Genomic DNA, 20,450 nt, shown 5'->3' on the forward strand with positions numbered 1-20,450 from the left:
ACGTCTTGATTCTTTTCTTTTCAACTCCAGAATGTATCGAGTAGTCTTTACCCCAGGTGCGCGAAATCAACGCGCGATGTATAGTAAACAAGACCCAAATATAAACACTTCTCATCTCTCCTCCACAAAAGCATTTGGACAGCATGCATTCTGTATCACCTTTGCTTAGAACTTCTAACGAAGTCCTGGGAGTGAGGACGCTTCGATTAGTGGAACTGCCATACATGGAAAGAACTACCAATAGAATCAGCTTCTTGCCTATCATTCGAAATCAGCTTTCTGAGGCAGCCGATCTTCAGACACAGCAATGCGCTATCATCAAGGACGTATTGCTTGGTCTCCTTGGATATGAGGGAACCTATGTCCGCTTCAGCGACAAATTCAATCCCGACTTGCTTCATGATAGAATTCATGGTCCCGATCACAAAATCGCTAAGCACATAGATGTGAGTTTGAAAGCTATTACGAAAAAACTTCTTCGCTATGGAAAGTATATTTACGGGCTCAAATCTTTCTCAGAAGTTTACAACCAACCTCGATTTGGCAGAGTCAACCAAAAACTATGCTCTGAAATTGTCATTCTCATCAAACAATACAAAGAGACTGTCCTAAACTTCGAAGAATCTTTCAAGTTCAATCCCTCATTCACATTGAACCAAATGAGTAATGAAATGTCTCTCAAACTTTCTGACCGAATCTCTCATCTATATGAGATTATCATTGCGGTACACACTGAAAGTGAAGGGAGAAATTATGCCTTGCGTGAAGCAACCAGCTCCGCCACCATTTCCGCCACATCGAGCAGAACAGCAAACTTTGACAGTTTTCTACAGACAATTAAGAATGATATTCACCTAATGGGACCTATAGACGTGTCAACTGACACAAACAGTTTCGAAGTATGCAAGGGTGGGTTGGTTTTGCAGATCATACAAAACCGTATGAACCAATTTTCCGGTGATGCGGTATCTTTCAACTTTCTTTCTCGAATTTTTGACGCAGTAAGTAAGGACTATATATATCTGCTTAACCTATGGCTATCAAGAGGCGAAGTGGATGACCCGTTTGAAGAATTTTTCGTCAAAAAGAACAATTTACCCTCAAACATATTTTATTCGAACATTGAAAAATATTGGGATGAGCTTTATGTTATCAAACTAGATGGCATAATAGACCAATTTGCGAGCAAAGATTTGCAAATGAAGGTGCTCTTAACAGGAAAATACCTAAGCATATTGAAACAAAGTACAGGCGTCGCTAGCTTAGATCATATTTTTGACACTATTAGTGGCACTTTGATTCCTCATCCCATAGAGAGCTTGCATGCACCAGATATTACACTCAAGATATTACAATATTACAAGAGGGCCAATAACTTGTTGTTGAAGCTTCTTTTCGAAGGGTACAACTTTACCTCCTTAATGGAGAATATTCATCAAATGTTTCTCCTAAAGGATTCATACAAGATAGACATTTTTTTGGATCGAAGCTTTCATGATTTGGCCCGAAACAAGTATCACACTTCCATCACAAAGACCATCAAATGCTACAATGACATATTTTTGTTGGATAAGAAGAAATCGCATGTTTCAGAGGTTCAACAGGATACGTGGAGGAGATCATGCTCAATTAATGATGTATTACGCTTATGTGAAACATTCAATTTCGACAGCACAAGCTTCTACGATATGGCAAGGGATATCATCAATATTAAGTCTATTGATACAGACAACACACAAGGGAATGAAAGTGCATCAAGCGCAATCAAAAAGATTGTTCGCAAGTCATTACAAAGACGCCAATTATCCCTGGCAGAGATGCAAGATCGAAGTAGTTCAGTGTCAATAGATAATTTGGCAATAGTGGGTGCCAACATTGATTTAGAATTACCCTTCCCTTTGGGACTAATTGTTGGTGAGAATTCTGTCTTTGAATATCAATTACTCTTTAAGCTACAGATGATTTTAAAGTTTGCAAGCAAAAGTATGGACGAAAGCTGGAAAGACGTCAATTTATCGACTGTGTGGAAGTACAAGGGGTTCTCGTCACCAGTACGAAAGATGATTCTTCGATGCCGATCACTAAATGCAAGGATGAAAAATTTTATGAATGAGATTCAAAACTATATTAACTTCTCCATCACAGATCCTAATTACCTTTCACTAGTGGAATCCTTGAAGAAGTTGGAGTCTTCGATTAGGTCAGAGAAACAGAATTCTACTCTAGTCAACCGTGTGGAATCTATTCATCTCTTGAGGAGACACAGACATAAAAATAGCAGCGTGTTTGATGAAAAGATTGTGGCATCCGGTCACGGCCAGGCTTCTCTTGGGAACATCAAAAAGTACGATAGTTGCGATGTGTACGAAATGACGCAGAAGATTGGAACATATCTCAACAATATTGTTAGAGATTCGATGGTTACAAGTGACAAGCTATTATCTTGCATCAAAGTGCTTCTAGACTGCATCATTCATTTCGCCATAACTGTCAGCAGGTTGAAAAAAACATTAATTCTGATGGATGAACACTTATTACGGTCTTTTGCAAAGGACTTTCCCGAAAAGTTTTCCAAGATTGAATTTAACGAATCCTTAGTGAATTCGAGGATAGCAGGACTAAACGAGGTTTTAACTAAACATTGGCGAAAATTTAATAACTCACTTGTGGTGTTCATAGAAGCATTAAAAGAAGTTGCATCCGAGAACCTGTCTTTCTTCAGTCTTATTGAGAGACTACAGGTTATCTAATTACAAATAAACGATTTCTAGCAACCATGATTATATATGTATTCCATCAAATATGAGTGTCGTCCACCTGAGACTCGTTCAATTCCTTTATGAGGGCGTCGGTCTTCTCCTCACTGTAAACTTGAAAACCGCCTTCTTTTGTCACCGATGCCAATTGAGCATTCTTGCAATCCAACTTTTCCTCCATAACTTGCCTCAAAATCTTCAATACTAAAAGTTCAGCTTCTTTCAAAGTCAAGGATTTGTGGTACTCATTTTGCAACTCAGTTTGAGCACCTTCAGAACCAGAACCAATGGCCTTAGCATCGTATCTATAGAATGTTCCTGAAGGCTCCGCATGGTACAATTGCGGACCCTTTTCATCAATTCCAGCAATCAAAAGAGCCACACCAAACGGTCTCGACATCAATCTTTTCTCTCCAGATGCGCCTTCGCCGAAACGCAACGCTAAATCGCAAACTGACTGCGTCAAACTTTCCACCTGAATTTGCTCGTCATAGTACAAGTCGTGGGTCAAGGAAGAAACACGAGCATGGTCAATCATGGACCTAGCGTCAGCAGTTAATCCAGACATGGCACAGCCAATATGTCTGTCGATTTCAACAATCTTTTCAATGGAAGACAGTTCTAAAAGAGGAGAGGTCACTCTCTTCTCCACACCAAGAACAACTCCTTCCGCCGTCAGGATACCAATGGCAGTACTACCCAACTTAATCGCTTCAAGAGAATACTCAACTTGGAAAAGACGGCCTTCAGGCGAAAATGTAGAGACCCCACGGTCGTATTCTGATCTTGTCAAAAACATTGGCTCTGTGTGGGGAGTGCGTTCTAAGGAAAGATTAAACTGGTGTTTAAGCGGGCGATTTTTCGATAGTAGTGGCAATGCGAGAGGGCACGATATGCAGCGCCAGAGAGTGCGAACAGGGAAAAACAAGGTGCGCGGCAAGTTTGGGGCCCTTCAGCTACAAATGGTACAGCGACATTTGCATTTTCGCACATTTAACCGGAATATATAAAAACTACTTTTTATGCGCTCAAGCCTTTGGTGCCAATTGCACAATCTTTTCAGCAGCTGGGTCCAAGTCCTCGAAGGCGTACAATTTGAGACCAGAGTTCTCGATCAACTCCTTGGCCTTCTCCATGTTGGTACCTTGCAATCTAACGACAACTGGGATGTCCAACTTAAAGTTCTTGGTAGCAGCGATCAAACCCTCAGCAACGTAGTCACATCTGACAATACCACCGAAAATGTTCACGAAAATACCATTCACTTTCTTGTCGGACAAGATCAACTCAAAGGCCTTCTCAATAGTCTCTGGAGTGGCAGTACCACCACAGTCCAAAAAGTTAGCTGGCTCACCACCGTACAACTTGATGATGTCCATGGTAGCCATGGCCAAACCAGCACCGTTGACGATGTTGGCAATGTTACCGTCCAACTTGATGAAGTTCAAGCCATACTTGCTAGCTTCAGATTCTTGTGGGTCTTCTTGAGTTGGGTCTCTCCAAGAAAAGACTTCTTCTTGTCTGAAAGAAGCATTGTCATCAAAACCTAACTTGGCGTCCATGGCCAAAACTTTGTGGTCTGGGGTTTCAGACAATGGGTTAATTTCCACCTGGGTGCAGTCTTTCTCGGTGAAAACCTTGTACAAGTTTTGCACAGCCTTTGCAGCCTCTGGAATAGCTTCTTCGGTGTAGCCCAAGACGGAAGCAACCTTTGTAGCCAATTCATCAGTAACACCCTCGTTCAAGTCGACGGAGAAGGTCTTGATGGCATCTGGGTCCTTGGCAGCAACACCTTCGATGTCCATACCACCTTGAGCAGAAGCAACAATCATTGGCAATTGGGTGGATCTGTCCATCAAAATGGCCAAGTATGCCTCGGTTCTAGCGTCTCTTCTCTCGACAATGTAAACGGCAGTGACTTCTTTACCAGCAGCACCGGTTTGCTTGGTAATCAACTTATGGTGCAACATCTTGCCAGCCAAGTCCTTGGCTTCTTCTGGGGAAGAGATCAACTTGACACCACCTTGGAAACCATTGTCAAAATGGCCCTTACCTCTACCACCGGTCAAAGCTTGAGCCTTAATGACCAATTCGTTGGTGCCCAAGGATTTAGCAGCTTCATAAGCGCCTTCAGGGGTGGTGGCAGCAAAACCTTTTGGAACACCCACACCGTAAGACTCTAAAAGAGCGGCTGAACGGTATTCATGCAAAGACAAAAATCTCTTTTGACAAATCTGGCGGTTAGTAATCGAAATCAAACAATTCACAATTTGACGCCCAATAACACTTATCTTTTGGAGATACATGTTTGGGCACGCTCTTGGTATTCATTTGGACATTTGAAAATTAGAATTGGGCGCTCGTCAAACTATAGCGGAATTCAAAACATACTCTGGAGGCACGAGCGACTCTGGAAAACATTGGAAGAATTGGTGGAAGTAGAACTTGAACTAGAATTCAGTGAAGAAAACAAGTACGTGACAAGTTTTTTTCCTCAGCGGTGAAGGTATTTTTGCATGAGGTGCGTAGAGATACCTCGGACACATATGGTCCTTGCTTACATAAGCGATTCGATTGTCCGAACCGCGACAAGACAGTGGATCAACTTAAGCCAGTTGATTCTATTTTAGATTTGGTCATCATGTGTGTTTACGTATCTACCGGCGACACGGATAGGAAGGTGTAAAACTATGGGTCTTCTTCATCTTCTCTATCTTCTCAACTAATACCCATCCGGCCCCGAATTCGGTAGTCGTAGAAACCCGGAGTATAGCGGGAGGATAAACAGACATCAGTGCACCACACGTGCAGTGCTCAAGAAATATACTGGGTTCCGTTGTAGCGGGGAGCGAACTTCTTTGTCCAAGTTACACAGCAAAAAGAAAATTGCTGCACGCCATGTGGTTGTTGAGTTTGTCATATTGAAGCAAGTGCTGGCATACGAAGCTTCTTTGGCTATACGAAGCTTTTCAACGAAACCGAAGAGACATTTTTCAAATGGCACAATGGTTGTGCCAGCTACGAGCCAGTATACACAGGAGCTGTCAGAGAAACACTTCGCATTTACAAACCAACAGAAATAGAGTTCAGAAGGCCATTTAAGCATAAGGAGACAACCGTACGTTGTATTGTTTCGGTAAGGTGATCAAAACCCAGTAATTCAAACATCCTTCCTTCAGTTTTTTAAACCCAAATGTGCACATAATCGAAGCAGAGTGGTTACCGTCTTCAAGGCTTGTTACAAACAATCATACTGGCCCGGTGTAGTGCTGCAAAGCATCCAATTAGGTATTAAGAACGCCATGCAATGCTTTGTTGTGCCATGGCTTGTATGCATCAGAGATAGATATCCAAGTAACTACCAGCGAGAATTATCTGCACAACCTGGTCATCGCTAGTTATCTACACTTCTCTTCCTATCAAATGAGCACACATAGATTCAAGCCTCTGTATGATGAGTCAGAATCTGAAGATGATTACCTAGGATCCGTTTTGGACAATAAGGATGAGAGCGACGACGATTTTTCCTCCTTGTCCTTTGGTGCATTGAACTCTGCGCAAAAGAAGCTTCGCGAGCAGAGTGAAACTCAAAGACCGCCATCCAGAAAAAGCCTGAAAAATCAAGAGAGCGACGATAGCGATAGCGACAGTGATGATCAGTTTTTTGAAGACAAGAAGTCCAAAAAGACTAAGGATAAGAAGTCTAAAAGAAGCAAGCATGCACCGGCAGAGGCCAGTTCTAAGCGTCCTGTGCCAAAAATCAGAGAAATTCCTGGACTCAAGAGCGCAAAGGATAGCACGCTATACACAGACATCAGATTTGATGCTGCTTACGGCAAAGCAGACTTGAACAGAGTCAGGAAGGACTATGCATTCTTGGATGAGTTGCGACAAAAGGAAATCGCAGAGATGAAAGCAGTATTGAAGAATGATAAGCTTCGCCGTAAAATGTCACAGCGTGAAATCGAAGATCTCGAGCTACAGGTCAAGTCGCTTCAGTCTCGACTTGACACTTTGAAGAACAGAGACTTGAGCACAAAGATCATTTCTGACCACAAGAAGCAACAGATGGAGAAGATGAAGAAGGGCGAACAAGTCAATCCTTACTACTTGAAGAAATCAGAGCAGAGGAAGATGATTCAAAAGGCCAAATTCGAGACCATGAAAGCTTCTCAAAGGGAGAAAGTTATGGAGAGGAAAAGAAAAAGAAAGTTGGGTAGGGAATTCAGACAATTGGAGTTTAGAGAGCCCCAACGTTAACCATTCTACTCTGACACTGTCTCATCGCCATTGCATTTTAATTTCTACCAACGTATGTATTAGATGGAATACTGTCGAATATAAGGATAAAAATAGTCTTGAATCCAATTGCATTCTGAAAGCGCAAAGAGATCGATAATATGTACAGATGGCCTGTGATTGGCTTACTGAGAAATTTTACTGAGAAGGTTGTGCTTGAGTATTTTCTCTCGCCACCCAATCTTCCCACGAACCAACGTAGTTGCCCCGCTTCGTGTAGCCGAAAGTGTTTGCCAATTCTTCAGCAGCAGCAGATCTAACACCTCCCAAACAGTAGAACACCAATTCCTTGTCCTTGGCTGGCTTTGGGAAGCCAAAAATTTCTTCAAACTCTTCCTCAGACAAATCAAGAGCTCCTGGCGAAGACTTGAATGGAACATTGTGTGCTCCAGGGATATGGCCTTCGGCAAACTCAACTGGTTCTCTCACATCAATCAAGACGGTGTCTGGATGCGCTTCAGGGTTGGTCACAAGCTCCTTGACATCTTCATATTTGTACAATTTCGCCTCCGACAGCGACAAAACGCTGTAGTGTCTCTCAACAAGCGATGGTTTGGCAAATGCAGAACGGTAGACTGGATATCTAGCAATACAAATAGGGACTCTGGTAAAAAGAGTTCTGGATGCAGCAGTAACTGCAGCCTTGGCAAGAGGCCTCGATGCAGCGCGCAAAACGGAAGTTCTTGCACCAGCAAACATTGATAATTAAGGAAGGCGTTGTTTGCGAGGGGCAAAATGGTTTGTATCCGAAGGAGATTTTTTATCTAGTATTATGGAGGACCTCAGCGACAGTGGCCTGCACACAGCGTAGGTCTTCGACTTGCAGATTATGATATAGCATTAGTCGGTAATAATTTGAATATAAACGGCGGAAAAAAATACAAATCAATAATCAATTACAAAACATAAATGTATCTAGTCGTTAGTGTTGAAGCTAATTAGCAATAAGGATGAAGAAATAAAAAACAAGGTTTCTAGTAGCGTATGCACTCACTACCCAATTCGTAACATCGTAAAGTGTTGAACTTTAAGATTCTCGCCGCTGCGGCATCTCATTAAAACAATCCGTCAATTTCGCCCTTTTCATTGACTTCCACGTTCATGAAACCACAGTGGGTTGGCAAACCTGGAATAGTTTGGATTTCGGCCGCCAATGCATACAAGTAACCAGCACCAATGGAGGCTCTAACGTCTCTAATTGGGAAAGTAAATCCCGTTGGGACACCCTTCAAAGCAGCATCGTGAGACAATGAGTATTGGGTCTTAGCAATACAGATTGGCAAATTGCCAAAGCCTTGCTTGGTATAGAGCTCGATCTTCTTTTGTGCCTCGGGCAAAAATTCCACCTCGCCTGCGCCATACATTTCTTTGGCGATGGTGGAGATCTTTTCCTCAACAGATGGAGCTGTGTCGTACAAGAACTGGAAGTCCTTTTCGATGGAATTAGCTGCGTTGATGACACCTTGAGCCAAGTCCACAGCACCTTTACCACCTTCTTCCCAGTGGTTGGAAACAATAGCATCAGAAGCACCGGCTTTCAAAGCTTCCTCACGAATGACATCGTGTTCCTTGTCTGTGTCAGAGGACATCTTGTTGATGGCAACAACAACAGGCAAACCGTAACGCTTGGCGTTAGAGATGTGCTTGGCCAAGTTCGAGCAACCGGCACGCAACAATTCCACATTTTCTTGAGTGTACTCTGGAGCCAATGGAGCACCAGCCTTAACCTCTGGGCCACCACCGTGCACCTTCAAAGCACGAACAGTAGCAACAATGACAATGACATCTGGGGCTAAGCCGGACGCTCTGCACTTGATGTTGATAAATCTCTCACCACCCATGGTGAAGTCGAAACCAGCTTCGGTCACAACATAACCTTCTTGTTCTTGTCTTTCCTCTTCGGTCAAGTCTGGAGAGGTGCCCGCGAGTTTCAACGCCATCTTGTCGGCCAAAATGGAAGAGGCACCAATGGAGATATTGGCGAAAGGTCCAGCGTGAACGAAAACCGGAGTTCCCTCCAAAGTTTGCATGATGTTAGGCTTGATAGCGTCCTTCAACAACGCAGTCAAAGCACCAGCGCAACCAATGTCGTCACATGTGATAGGAACACCAGATTTAGAGGCAGCAACGACCATCTTACCCAATCTCTCTCTCATATCTTCCAAAGAGGTAGACAAAGCCAAGATAGCCATACACTCTGAAGCCACAGAAATATCGAAGCCAGTTTTTCTGGTCATACCCTTTTCAGTAGGAGCCTCACCAATGGTGATTCCTCTCAAAAATCTATCGTTACAGTCAACAACTCTTCTCCATGTAATGGTGTCTGGGTCAATGTCCAATCTGACAAATTTGGAAATCTCCTCTTCGGTCAAGTCGTCTGGGTTGGTCTTGTTAATACCCAATTTCTTAACTCTGTTCAAGAAACCCACGGGGAATTTTCTAGGAGATCCTTTTTTAGCAGGAATCAAACGTCTGAACAATGCAGCATCCTTTTGTGTATTTTCGTGGAACATTCTGGTGTCAATAGCGGCGGCTAACAAGTTGTTCGCCATAGAAATGGCATGGATGTCTCCAGTAACATGCATGTTGAACTCATCCATAGGAATAACTTGGGAGTATCCTCCACCGGCTGCACCACCCTTGATACCAAAAGTAGGGCCCATGGAAGGTTGTCTCACGTTGGCAAAAACATTCTTTCCCAAATGAGCCCCGAGAGCTTGAGCCAAACCAACAGTAGTGGTAGATTTACCTTCACCCAATGGAGTTGGGGTAATACCGGTAACCAAGACATACTTACCGTTGACCTTGTTCTTCAAACGCTTCAAAATGTCCAAAGACACCTTAGCCTTGTAGAAACCAAATGGTTCCAACTCAGAGTCTAAGATACCCGCCTCAGCAGCAACTTGGTTAATTCTCTTGGGCTCTTGAGCTCTGGAAATTTCGAAATCGGATGGCACAGGCTTCTGCAAGTTCAACTTAAGTGGGTTGGTGAATTTGGGAGTTTCGTTGTTCTTTTTGTAGTGTGCTTTTGCTGCGATAACAACATTGTCCAAAAGGTTGGCAACAGTCATTGGGCCGACACCACCGGGAACAGGTGTAACCAAAGAAGCGACGGGCAAAACAGACTCGAAGTCAACATCACCCACCATACGCGAACCGGATTTTCTCGAGGAATCTGGGATGAAGTTAGCACCAACGTCGATCACCACAGCACCCTTTTTCAACCACTCGCCCTTGATAAAGTTTGCTTGGCCAATGGCAGCGACAACAATATCAGCATGGGACAAGAAGAAACGGAGCTGCTCTTGACCAGTTCTGGAGTGCAAAACTGTGACATTTGCGTTTGCCTTGTTCAACAAACTGGCGACTGGGCTGCCAACAATGTCGGATCTACCCAAAACCACGGCGTTTTTACCTGCGATTTCCACATTCGACAGTTGAAGTAATTGCAAAATACCTTTTGGAGTGCATGGCAAGAAGGTAGGCAGTCCTCCCTTTTTGGCCAACTCACCAACATTGTGTGGACCAAAACCATCGACGTCTTTGCTTGAGATCACAGAAGAAGTGATTTTTGTTTCGTCCAAGTGGGCTGGAATTGGTAATTGCACCAAAATACCGTCAACGTTGATGTCTTCGTTCAATTTGGAAATCTCAGACAACAACTCAAACTCGGTAACAGTCTCGGGCAACTTGATCAAATGACAGTCAATGTCTGCTTCTTCAGCAGCTTTCAACTTCATCTTGACATAGGTGGTGGAATCAGGACGTTCACCAACTTGAATAATTGTCAAGTTAGGCTTGAAGTCCTTGTGCTTTGACTGGATCTCAGCGATTTCCGCATGGATTTTTTCCCGAAGTTTTAAGGCGAGTGCCTTGCCGTCAATCAATTGGGCGCTCATCGATGGAGTAGAAAGAAAGATGTAACACACGTTGAGCAGTGCGAAAACTTTATAAATTTCCGCGCTTGACTCCGGGGCCCGAGTCAGAAACAAAAAAGACACGATACATAGAGACAAGAGATTACCAGTATCATTTCATTCATTTTTCTTAATTAACAATTTTTCTTTTCATTTATCCTACCATTTTATTCTTTCTTCCTGGATAAAATATGGTTTACCTTGCCTATTCTTTGATTGACAGTGGATCTAGCTTCATCTGGTCAGCCGTAGAACCGCGCTAGATAAAGATATCTATCTGACTCACGCACCAACTTTCTGACCCCAACCATTCATAATTTTTTAGGGCGCATTCACGCAATGGAGCGCGCCAAATGCTCCATATCTTGGGCCGACTTCAACGGATAGTTCACGAGCTTGAAACGAGAGTTGATAGCATCGAGTGCATCCCCAGGGCCAAGATTCACAATACCTGTAACATTTTGGCTTTCGATAAACTCCATCGAGCCTTTCCAGTCTACTGGCTGAGAATTAGCTCGCACAGTATTGAGATAGACATCTCCTTGTGAAACACGGCCAGTCACATTGCTTACTATAGGCTTTGAGGGCTCTTGTAGTTCCGATGGGAGTTTTGCCAATGTACTCTCGATTGGGGCGAGAAGCGCGTTATGGAAAGGAATATTCACCGGTAGATCCACCAGCTTAAGAATGACTCTTTTTGGGTCGTTCATGGCATCAAGCGCCTTCTCTAAGTCATGCGGATAACCCGACACCAGAATCTGTGTAGCGTTATTGATACAAGCGAGAACATTATGTTGTTTTGCCACCTCAATGACGCGAGAGAAACTGGCGGGCCGGAAAATAAGAACCTTCATTCCGTAAGGAGTCTCCTTTACAAGCTGCTGCATCAACAATCCTCGCTGGCGGACGATTTTAATTGTACTTTCGAGACTGAGTACACCGCCCAAGAGTAGGGCAGAGTATTCTCCCAAAGAATGGCCTAATATGTACGAGACACGCGGGTGATGAGCCAAATCCACACCATGAAGGCGACGAAGAAGCTCATAAATGACATAAGTAGCCGTTACAATCGCTGGCTGGGCATTGGCTGTTGACTGCGACCAAGGGTCTACCATGGCGACATTTTGCTTCTTGGGTGGCTCTGCAAGAAGATGGGCCGAAAAATGCTCACCTAATGTGTCGTCCACACAATCCAACACATGCTGGTAGTAGGGAAGGAAAGACTTAAGTGAGGATAAGCAACCTCTCGATACAATACCTTGGCCGGGGCAAGCCACTGCAAATGTGCTCTGTCTGCGGAGGAAGGTAAGCATGATTGTAAAACTGTATATATTGATGAGGACGAAAGTAAAGTGGGAAATGCACGGCCATGCAAATGGAAGGCAGAACTTGGCTTACATAGAAATCAGACTCTAGAGACATAATAGATACAGTGAAAAGAGTAAATCAAACTTGCTTAGAGGATTAAACGAGCTTGAATCAAGTACATGATTCAAATAGGTTCAGATAAATAGTAGCTAAGTAGATGACGTCAGTTCCACAGCATGGCCGGACGCAAGGAAAACATGAAAGATGTAAGTATTACGTTCATTATCCGATGTGAAAAATAACAACGGGGTGAAAAAGATGGCATGTTGAGAATATTCAATCGAAACAGACGGCAAACGCAAACGTTTTAACCGGCAAACGCGACCTTGGTATTAACCAAGCGCGAAGAACAAAAACGCGAGGTGAATACGCGAGCGAGAATAGTAGACGCGAAAACAAGTCAATGAAACACCAAACATCAAAGTGAAACAAGCGAGAACTAGCCAGCCAAAGAAGGAAAGAAACAAAATAAAAAAGAGAAACGAAGAAAGAAGATTTTATGTAACCGATGACAGGAAATGCCGTGATCAACATATTATTACATGAGCCGTAGAGAACACCGTGCAAGGTCTGTAACCAAATAAGTGCAAGGTTGTAACCAATTAAGTGCAAGGTCTGTAACCATTTAAAGGCGCAACGAAGCAGGCCAAGTAAGACTTATGACAGGAAGAAAAGAAAAAAACAACGATTGCAGTCAAAGCAGCAAAAAAAGTACAGCAAAAGATAAACTTCGATGAGCAGAGAAGCCCCAATATGCGGGTGCAATACGTCCAAACAGTAACACCATTTCGGCCTATTGGGCCTAACCACTAAAGACAAGGCGCCGCAGAAATGTCGCGCTGACCCAAGGTGCAGGCGCGAGAAGGCGTGCGCCCAGCAGAAAACAACAGTGGCCCCCCATATGACGATTGTTCATTGGGCGGCCCGTGCCTGCCTGAAGCGTCTTGTGCCGAACGCGCTCCTGACTGCGCTCCGTGTGCGCACAAATTGGGCGAAGGTTGCCGCTCGCTGTTTTTTTTCTCGTCGTCGATTTCGCCCGTCCATTTTGTTTTTTCCACCGACTTTTTTTTTTGTTATTGCAAAGAATACTAGTTTGCTGTGTGCCACATTCCTTGTCTAGCACCGTTCAGTTAATTTTTTCCTAAGTACGAGGGATTCTTGCCGCTGCATTCACCTCTGCAATTATTGATTTTGTTTTTCGCCCAACAGCTCCACGCCCAAACACCACGAAATGTCGCTTCAACAAGCCAAAAACGCTCTCGTGTCGTCGCTTTTTGAACTTTCCAATGCCGCCAATGATGCCGCTGCTGCAACTGTCAATTTTTACAAGATTGCAGGTATTGAAGGCGTAGAAGCTTCTGCCTTGTCTTTTGCTAACTTGGGTGAAACCATGAACAATGCTGTCAAAGCAGTCACTGACTCTATCCCAGATGCTTCCAAGGCCACTCCAGGAAGTCCCAAGGCAGGCAAAAAGACCGCTGCTGCGGACGCCTCTGGCGACGCCGATGAGAAGGTCAAGCCAAAGAAAAAGCGTGCACCAAAAGACCCAAATGCTCCAAAGAAGCCATTGACTTCCTACTTGAGATTCAACCTTAGTGTTCGTGAGGAAATGAAGAAGGAAAGATTTGAGAATGGCCAACCATGCCACCCAGCCATCGAACTTAACCAGATCATTGCCGACCGCTGGTCTAAATTGAAGGATTCGGAAAAGGAGAAGTTGCAGAAGGCCTGGGAGGCTGACTACGAGGAGTACAAGAAGGCCATGGAAAAGTACAACGCTTCCAAGGCTGAAGGCGAGACTGCTGCTGCCGCTGAAGAAGAAGCTCCAGCTTCGCCTAAGGTGGAAAAGAAGCCTGCTCCAAAGAAAAAGAAGGCCAAGAAGGCCGCAGAACCTGCTCCTGATTACTTTTCGGAACCCGCAGAAGAAGCTGACGAAGCTCCAGAAGAAGATGAAACCGACACAAAAACTGAAGAGGCACCTGCCCCAAAGAAGTCCAAGAAGAGAAAGGACAAGGACGCGGATGAAAAGAAATTGAAGAAGAAGAAGTCTCACGAATAATGTTACAAGAGTCGAGACGTCGAACCTAATTTTTTGTCTATCCTTTCTTTTTTGTTGCCTACTTGAAAAACTGGCTCGTCTTTTTCAATTCTGCCTTGTTTTTGATGTATAACTTGTTTGAAGCTTCCGATCCCGGAAACACTGTTTTATTATCGCAAATGTAAATTATTCCTAGCGAGCACTGGTAAAGCTTTTGTATTTTAACCGTATATAATGCAAAATCCCTCAATGTCCCTTCTTCTTCTGCTTGGTGATATGCGCTCTCAACACCTTCTGTCTGTCCCGAAGCGACAATTTTTGCTTGCCTTGCACAGATTTTTTGTGGATCATCATAACGAAATTCTTCTTTCTGGCTTTTTCCTTGTTGGTCGTGGAGTGTGCAGCATCTCGTTTTCCCTTTCTGGAACCGAACTTCTCTCTGTCTTCTCTTCCTTCTCTCGCATGAGCAATTCTTTCTTCTCGTAATTGTTTATACTTCACCTTTCCAACCAAGGTAGTAGAGTCCACTTCTTCTTCATTATGCTGAGTATGTCCAAGAATCTTCTCCACACCTGCTTCCGTGCGCAATTCTTGCAACTTCGCAAAATCAGCTGGTGTTAAAGCACGGCTCGATAATAACTCATTAATAGCTTGTTCTGCATCAAGAGGAGGCTTCTCGATCTTTGCTTTCTTTTTTGCAGGTTGGTCGTCCTCATCTTCATTTTTGGATTCGCTTTGACCTTCATTCTTACCCTCATTTTCATCGTCTGACAAGTCAAGATCTGAATTCTCATCCTCTTGGGCCTCCTCTTTCTCCTTCTCGTCTTCAGAGTCAGAAGAGATATCATATTCTTTATCAGATTCCACTGTCACCCATTGACCCTCGATGTCGTCAGCATCATCTTCCAGATCGACTTCCCAATTCTCCTCATCACCTTCGTCATTTGCAGCCAATCCCTGTTCTTTTCTCCATTTGAGCAAAAGTTCAAGACCAGGAATAGATGTAACAGTAGATGTTTCCACACCGAAGGTGGGTAAACCTTTCTTTTCGCCATGTTGCAACTCCATGGAAGCAACTTTACCTCTATCTTTTCTTTGCAACATCTCTGGTGCAACCTCACGATATAAACTAATCAATGATCTGGCGGCCATCATAACAGGCTTGGACTTAGAGCCCTTGTACTCGGTCAAGTCGTGTAACAATGGCGGCTCAATCGCCAATGGTGCTCTGGCCAAAATTTCTCTAATGGTATTGATACCGGCAGCAGCAACCTCAGCTGCTACACCATCACTCACGAACTCATCTGCAATCTTGCGGACAACCATGGAAATAGATTCGGGTGGAACCAAATCGTGAGAAGACTGAGCAGCAGCTGCCATAATTTTTGTCACATCTCTTTGCTTTGGCGTCAAGTACTTCAAGAAGAACGAGTAAATGCCCAAAACTGTCAACTTATGAGTACCAATCAATCTGGATATCAAACTCATGAATAAAATCTTTTGCTCCAAGTCATATCTATTAGCATTTTTGCTACTCAAATGACCATCGAAAAGCTGTTCTGCAAAACCTTGAGGGTCCCTAAGCAAGTGAATGGCTGAGAAATTCAAATAGGTAGCGGATCCTTTAGCACTGTTCTTCTTCTTGATTGTTTTGAGAGCACTTTCCAATTTCTTTCCTCTCTTGGAAGACTTCTTGTTCACTTGCATTCTATGCTTCAATGCGTTCATGTCAAAACCCTCTTCATCGGACAGATCGTCTTCAAAGTTCTCTTGTCTTTCTTTGTCAGCACCTAGGAAGAACCTAGCTCCAGCAACAGAAACTTTCACATCAGGATGCAATGCAGCTTGCGTCATGATTTCGACGGTTCTCGAGTCGTCCCAGATTCCTCTTCTCCATAATTCTCTGGTCAATTTGGTTGCCCACAACCCTTGTGCATCTTTTTGCTCTAGCAAATTGAAAAGCAATGCCTGCGTAGATCTGTTGATTTTCTGGTTTTTGGCTCCAGTGTTAACGGCTTTCAAAAGTGATACTAAAGTCGTATAAATTTGCTTTCTCACGGCTTTGGCATGTTGAGATGTTGTAGAGGAGTTTTGCGCTGAGCTGCTGTACGCGTGTAAAAGGGGAAATAATGTCAGGATAAGAGATTCAGAGCTGATAATATCTTTGTTTCTTAACATTGTCAAGCACTGGATAATCTTCTCTCTCAATTCAGGCGATAAGTGTCTATGGTTGTTCAAGAGAATATTTTTCAACTCTTCTGGAAAGTTAGCTGTTTCCTTGGGATAACAGGAACAAACAGCACTAACAAACCCAATCAAATCTCCGAAATCGCTACCTTGATCAGCGCTAGGATTCATCAAAAAGATATCTCTCAACGATTCATAATGTGTGTATTGCTGGAGAAACTCCTCATGATAGGATTCAGGATCTCTTCTCACGACATTTTGAAGTAAAATGATGTTCGTAGGTAAAATTGCTGCTCTTCTCTTCTTTCTCATTGTGTTGTGAATTCTTTCCGTTTGACAAAGATGAGTTGTAATGCCTCATCGCGGATGGTACAAAAAAAGTGCACACCGGCATAGAAAGATATGGAGTGCATAAGGCATGCGTACTTATCCCACATCCCAAAGCACAATCAATTTACCCACAATATGTAGAATACATGATGTATAATCCATAGTCCAATATCCATTTTCTTTACTAGTATACATAAATTCCATCTTTAAGTGGGGTTTTGGTTAAACAACTCGTTGATACTGAGGTAGTTGATCTTCTTAGAGTAGATTTTCTTCAGGAACACTTGTTTAGCACTTTCAGCTGGGGACATGGACTGCCCGTCTTCTCCAATCAGCCTGATAGCATTTGCAACAGCTGTATCATTGAGAACTGGGTCCACGCTGGCTTCTTTTATCTTCCTGCGCTTCTTAGGTTGTCCAGAAGTATTACCTGTCAACTCATCAGCCTCCAGTTTCAATCTTTTCTTCTCTTGAGCGATCAAAAAATCGTGATTGAGAGAAATCCAAATCTGGCGTTTTTGTTCATGCTCAGCATCACTAAGCTTGATGCTCAAGACCTCCTCATCATCATCATTTTCGTCCAAAAGCTCATCATCACGAACTTTGCTTAGCAAATCTGACGTGGTTGGGTTATTTTTGACTAAGTTCCTTGGTCGATTCAATTCAATGGTTCTCAGTCCATCGTCGTCATTTGCCTCCGCCTCAGTGTATGAACCATCAGAACCTTCTCCTTGTGCACCTGACTTACTCTGATTTATCGCAAGGAACCGGTCCAACGTCCTTTCTAATTCATCATCATCAAACGAGCCACCATCCAAAACAGACTTCAAGAGGGCATCTTGCCTCTCTATTCTTTCGCGTGCTTTTAGTTCTTCTAACATTTGAACTCCTTTAGACACGCCACCTTCCCGAGCACTACTTGAATAAGTCGTGCTCATATTGTCCAACCTGCGAGAACGCTTTCTTGACTTGTTCGCTTCTATACTTGTTTCTCGAAGCCTCCGTTCACGGAATGCGATGCTCTTGTTCAAGATTGTTACGGATCGTTGTTCGTAGTCTTTATCATTAACTGGATCATCATTTTCTGGAAGTTCGTTAAAGCCAAACGCATCTTCGTCTTCGTCTTCATCTTCATCTTCATCATCGTCCTCTTCTTTGCCATCTTCTTCGTCTTCTTCGTCCTCGTCTTCTTCATCTTCATCTGGTTGAAGAAATAATGATTGTGTTTGTTTTTTTGAACCTTCAAGTTCAGTTGAAGCATCCTCTTCGTTGGTGTCAGAAGCTGTTCTAGTATTTTGCTTGTGTTTATTAGTTCCTGTTAAAGAAGCCAGCGAGCCTTCGTTTGCATCATCGTCATGTGTCTCACTTGTATGATCGGCATCTTTCAGTTCCCGTCTTCCATCCTTGTGTATCCTCTCACCCAACTCAATCCCCAATGTGCTGATTAGCTGCTTCCCCTTTGCAAGCTGCTGAAATCTCCGTAACGCCATTTCCCTTTCTTTTAGAATCAAGTGGACCTTCTTCTCGATTGCCCTATTCTTTTTGTATGAAGGTGGTAATGAGTCATTGGAGTTCTGAGAGTCTCTAAACTCGCTGATTGTAAGGTTTGCAGAAGTGGTGTTCTTGAATTCGTTAAGTCTTTTCTGAATCGTCTCCTCTCCCACACGCGCCACTGCAACAATTTCTGCATGGGTTCTGTTGATATGATTCATTCTTGCAGCCAACAAAACACATGCACCGGCTATACCTGCTGGTCTTCTACCTTCATGGATCCAGTCAGAAGACATTCTATGGGCAAGTTTGGTTGCATCCTTGCACACTTTTGCGGTCTTATCGCCCAAACTTAAGCGGTCAGCAAAATGCTGGATGAACAAAGATGGGTCGGCAATCGGCAACCGCTGAATTTGAAGGGCACGTACTAGCTTCAAATATGTAGAACCAAGCGAGTAGACCGAGATTTGGAGTCGCGAACTGAAATCAATTAAGAGATGATGTGTCTTCTCGTGACGACATGCAACGTACAAGCAAGCAGCGATAACATTCTGGGATCTTCTACCTTGAACAAAATTTTGCACCAACGCAAGTTTAAACCACCCGCTTGCTGACTCGACAATATAATCGGGGATCCGCATGGCCATAGCGATTTTCTTGATTTTGCTCTTCGCATTTAACAACGTCTGTTCTCGACTTTCCATCGAGTTCCGCATATTGAAATTTGCTCTTGCCTGATCAGCGCCAACCATGGCACCTTGGACCATGGCAGCACCACTGGCCGACTCGCCAAACTGGACTTCCGACACGATGGGGTTTTCGTTCGCAACTGTACCACAGTTCTGACATGTTAACTCTCCAGAACTTGCCAGATGATCTCGCACAAAATTGCTTTGTCCACATGAGGAACACACCTGTGCACGGGCTTTCATCATGTTGTGTGTTGAGGAACGAACAGCGTATAGGTTCTGTTATTATTATCAGTTATTATTTTTTTTCTTTTGTTCCTTGCACCTAACACAATCTGTTTCGCGTACAGTACAAGTGCGCACTAAAACCGGATTGATAATACCTTATACATTACTGTAACGACATGTGGAAGTAGGATGAAAACTGTAATATTCAGTTTACTATTTGAGTTTGGCTTGCATCGCATGATGAATTTAATAAACTGATAGAACCTTGAGTCTGGCTTCTTGCTTTCATTCATTCTCTTTTGCCATTACTAGCGCTCCTACTTATGGCATGTATCGAACGTAGTGTCTCGACTGGAAGCTTACAGATTCCATGTATGCGTGTCCGTAGGCTATGATTAGGAAAGGGGGTTATCGAAAATTCAAATTGCAGAGTCCATCAAGAGCAAGTATAATAACCACTGTTCCATGAAATATTATCTCAGGTGTGGCGTCTCTTCTTATGCGCGGCTTCTACAACTTCTACTGATATCCTTAATGCCTTATGGATCCCGAACGGACACAACGATTACACAATCCTTTTTCTGATACAATAACTGAGGACGACGAATCGCGATCAATTCCCTCTGATTCTTCCATATCAAGCTTCGAGCAGGTTCGAAGTTTTTCTCCTGAACCATTCGACCCTGTGGATGAACCTGCCACCTCTCAGCCTAGATGGTTCCCCAGATTTCATATCCTACCGGTTTCCCTGAGTGAACCCCGTGATGTGCTTCAAAGCGAAAGAACTCTTTTGTCGTTCGTGCGCTTTGCTACGTCGCTCAACTTCACTGCCATAGGGATGATTTTGAATTTCCGCCTCGACACCTCTAGCGGGGACGGAGATAGTGGCTCGGGCCATTTTGACGATACTACCTTTAACAGTGTCGTTTCGTTTATATTAGTGGTTCTTGCCTTTGGGACTCTTATAGTCAGTGGTTGGAACTACTTTCGCACAGTCAGAAAGTACTCGCAGAAGCGTATACATACTAGATCAACAAACAATATGCTGATGGTGGTTTGTGTGAGTGCAGCGGTTATGACTCTTATTGGGATCAATATTTCTTTGGTTGTGGAGAGACTCACTCAAAGGAAATAATACCTTCTACCT

General features: G+C 43.5%; 11 protein-coding genes across 11 annotated transcripts; 4 read left to right on the plus strand and 7 right to left on the minus strand. All coding sequences in view use genetic code 12, as the record gives it.

Moving 5' to 3' along the window:
* Positions 1–143: 143 nt before the first annotated feature.
* Positions 144–2,750, plus strand: FOB63_005320 (uncharacterized protein; the record flags this gene model as incomplete). The annotated part of the gene is made up of 1 exon (XM_002616986.1): positions 144–2,750. One exon carries the CDS (start codon positions 144–146, stop codon positions 2,748–2,750), a length of 2,607 nt encoding a protein of 868 aa, XP_002617032.1.
* A 46-nt stretch (positions 2,751–2,796) lies between these two features.
* On the minus strand, positions 2,797–3,555 carry PUP2 (proteasome core particle subunit alpha 5; the record flags this gene model as incomplete). Its single annotated transcript, XM_002616985.1, has 1 exon — positions 2,797–3,555. One exon carries the CDS (start codon positions 3,553–3,555, stop codon positions 2,797–2,799), a length of 759 nt encoding a protein of 252 aa, XP_002617031.1.
* A 229-nt stretch (positions 3,556–3,784) lies between these two features.
* LSC2 (succinate--CoA ligase (GDP-forming) subunit beta) lies at positions 3,785–5,177 on the minus strand (the record flags this gene model as incomplete). Its single annotated transcript, XM_002616983.2, has 2 exons — positions 3,785–4,990; positions 5,148–5,177. 2 exons carry the CDS (start codon positions 5,175–5,177, stop codon positions 3,785–3,787), a joined length of 1,236 nt encoding a protein of 411 aa, XP_002617029.2.
* Positions 5,178–6,179: 1,002 nt separating this feature from the next.
* FOB63_005323 (rRNA-processing protein) lies at positions 6,180–7,016 on the plus strand (the record flags this gene model as incomplete). Its single annotated transcript, XM_002616982.2, has 1 exon — positions 6,180–7,016. One exon carries the CDS (start codon positions 6,180–6,182, stop codon positions 7,014–7,016), a length of 837 nt encoding a protein of 278 aa, XP_002617028.2.
* A 177-nt stretch (positions 7,017–7,193) lies between these two features.
* On the minus strand, positions 7,194–7,754 carry FOB63_005324 (thiosulfate sulfurtransferase; the record flags this gene model as incomplete). Its single annotated transcript, XM_002616981.1, has 1 exon — positions 7,194–7,754. One exon carries the CDS (start codon positions 7,752–7,754, stop codon positions 7,194–7,196), a length of 561 nt encoding a protein of 186 aa, XP_002617027.1.
* A 356-nt stretch (positions 7,755–8,110) lies between these two features.
* Positions 8,111–10,954, minus strand: MIS11 (trifunctional formate-tetrahydrofolate ligase/methenyltetrahydrofolate cyclohydrolase/methylenetetrahydrofolate dehydrogenase; the record flags this gene model as incomplete). The annotated part of the gene is made up of 1 exon (XM_002616980.2): positions 8,111–10,954. The coding sequence occupies one exon, from the start codon at positions 10,952–10,954 to the stop codon at positions 8,111–8,113; it is 2,844 nt and encodes a 947-aa protein (XP_002617026.2).
* A 350-nt stretch (positions 10,955–11,304) lies between these two features.
* Positions 11,305–12,285, minus strand: MCT1 ([acyl-carrier-protein] S-malonyltransferase; the record flags this gene model as incomplete). The annotated part of the gene is made up of 1 exon (XM_002616979.1): positions 11,305–12,285. The coding sequence occupies one exon, from the start codon at positions 12,283–12,285 to the stop codon at positions 11,305–11,307; it is 981 nt and encodes a 326-aa protein (XP_002617025.1).
* A 1,286-nt stretch (positions 12,286–13,571) lies between these two features.
* Positions 13,572–14,399, plus strand: HMO1 (Hmo1p; the record flags this gene model as incomplete). Its single annotated transcript, XM_002616978.1, has 1 exon — positions 13,572–14,399. The coding sequence occupies one exon, from the start codon at positions 13,572–13,574 to the stop codon at positions 14,397–14,399; it is 828 nt and encodes a 275-aa protein (XP_002617024.1).
* A 225-nt stretch (positions 14,400–14,624) lies between these two features.
* On the minus strand, positions 14,625–16,877 carry SDA1 (Sda1p; the record flags this gene model as incomplete). Its single annotated transcript, XM_002616977.2, has 1 exon — positions 14,625–16,877. One exon carries the CDS (start codon positions 16,875–16,877, stop codon positions 14,625–14,627), a length of 2,253 nt encoding a protein of 750 aa, XP_002617023.2.
* Positions 16,878–17,101: 224 nt separating this feature from the next.
* Positions 17,102–19,321, minus strand: BRF1 (transcription factor TFIIIB subunit; the record flags this gene model as incomplete). Its single annotated transcript, XM_066102475.1, has 1 exon — positions 17,102–19,321. The coding sequence occupies one exon, from the start codon at positions 19,319–19,321 to the stop codon at positions 17,102–17,104; it is 2,220 nt and encodes a 739-aa protein (XP_065958239.1).
* A 523-nt stretch (positions 19,322–19,844) lies between these two features.
* Positions 19,845–20,438, plus strand: FOB63_005330 (uncharacterized protein; the record flags this gene model as incomplete). The annotated part of the gene is made up of 1 exon (XM_002616974.1): positions 19,845–20,438. The coding sequence occupies one exon, from the start codon at positions 19,845–19,847 to the stop codon at positions 20,436–20,438; it is 594 nt and encodes a 197-aa protein (XP_002617020.1).
* Positions 20,439–20,450: the final 12 nt, after the last annotated feature.

The sequence above is a fragment of the Clavispora lusitaniae genome (genome assembly GCF_014636115.1).
Source record: "Clavispora lusitaniae strain FDAARGOS_655 chromosome Unknown tig00002663_pilon, whole genome shotgun sequence".
Taxonomy (NCBI): Eukaryota; Fungi; Ascomycota; class Pichiomycetes; order Serinales; family Metschnikowiaceae; genus Clavispora; species Clavispora lusitaniae.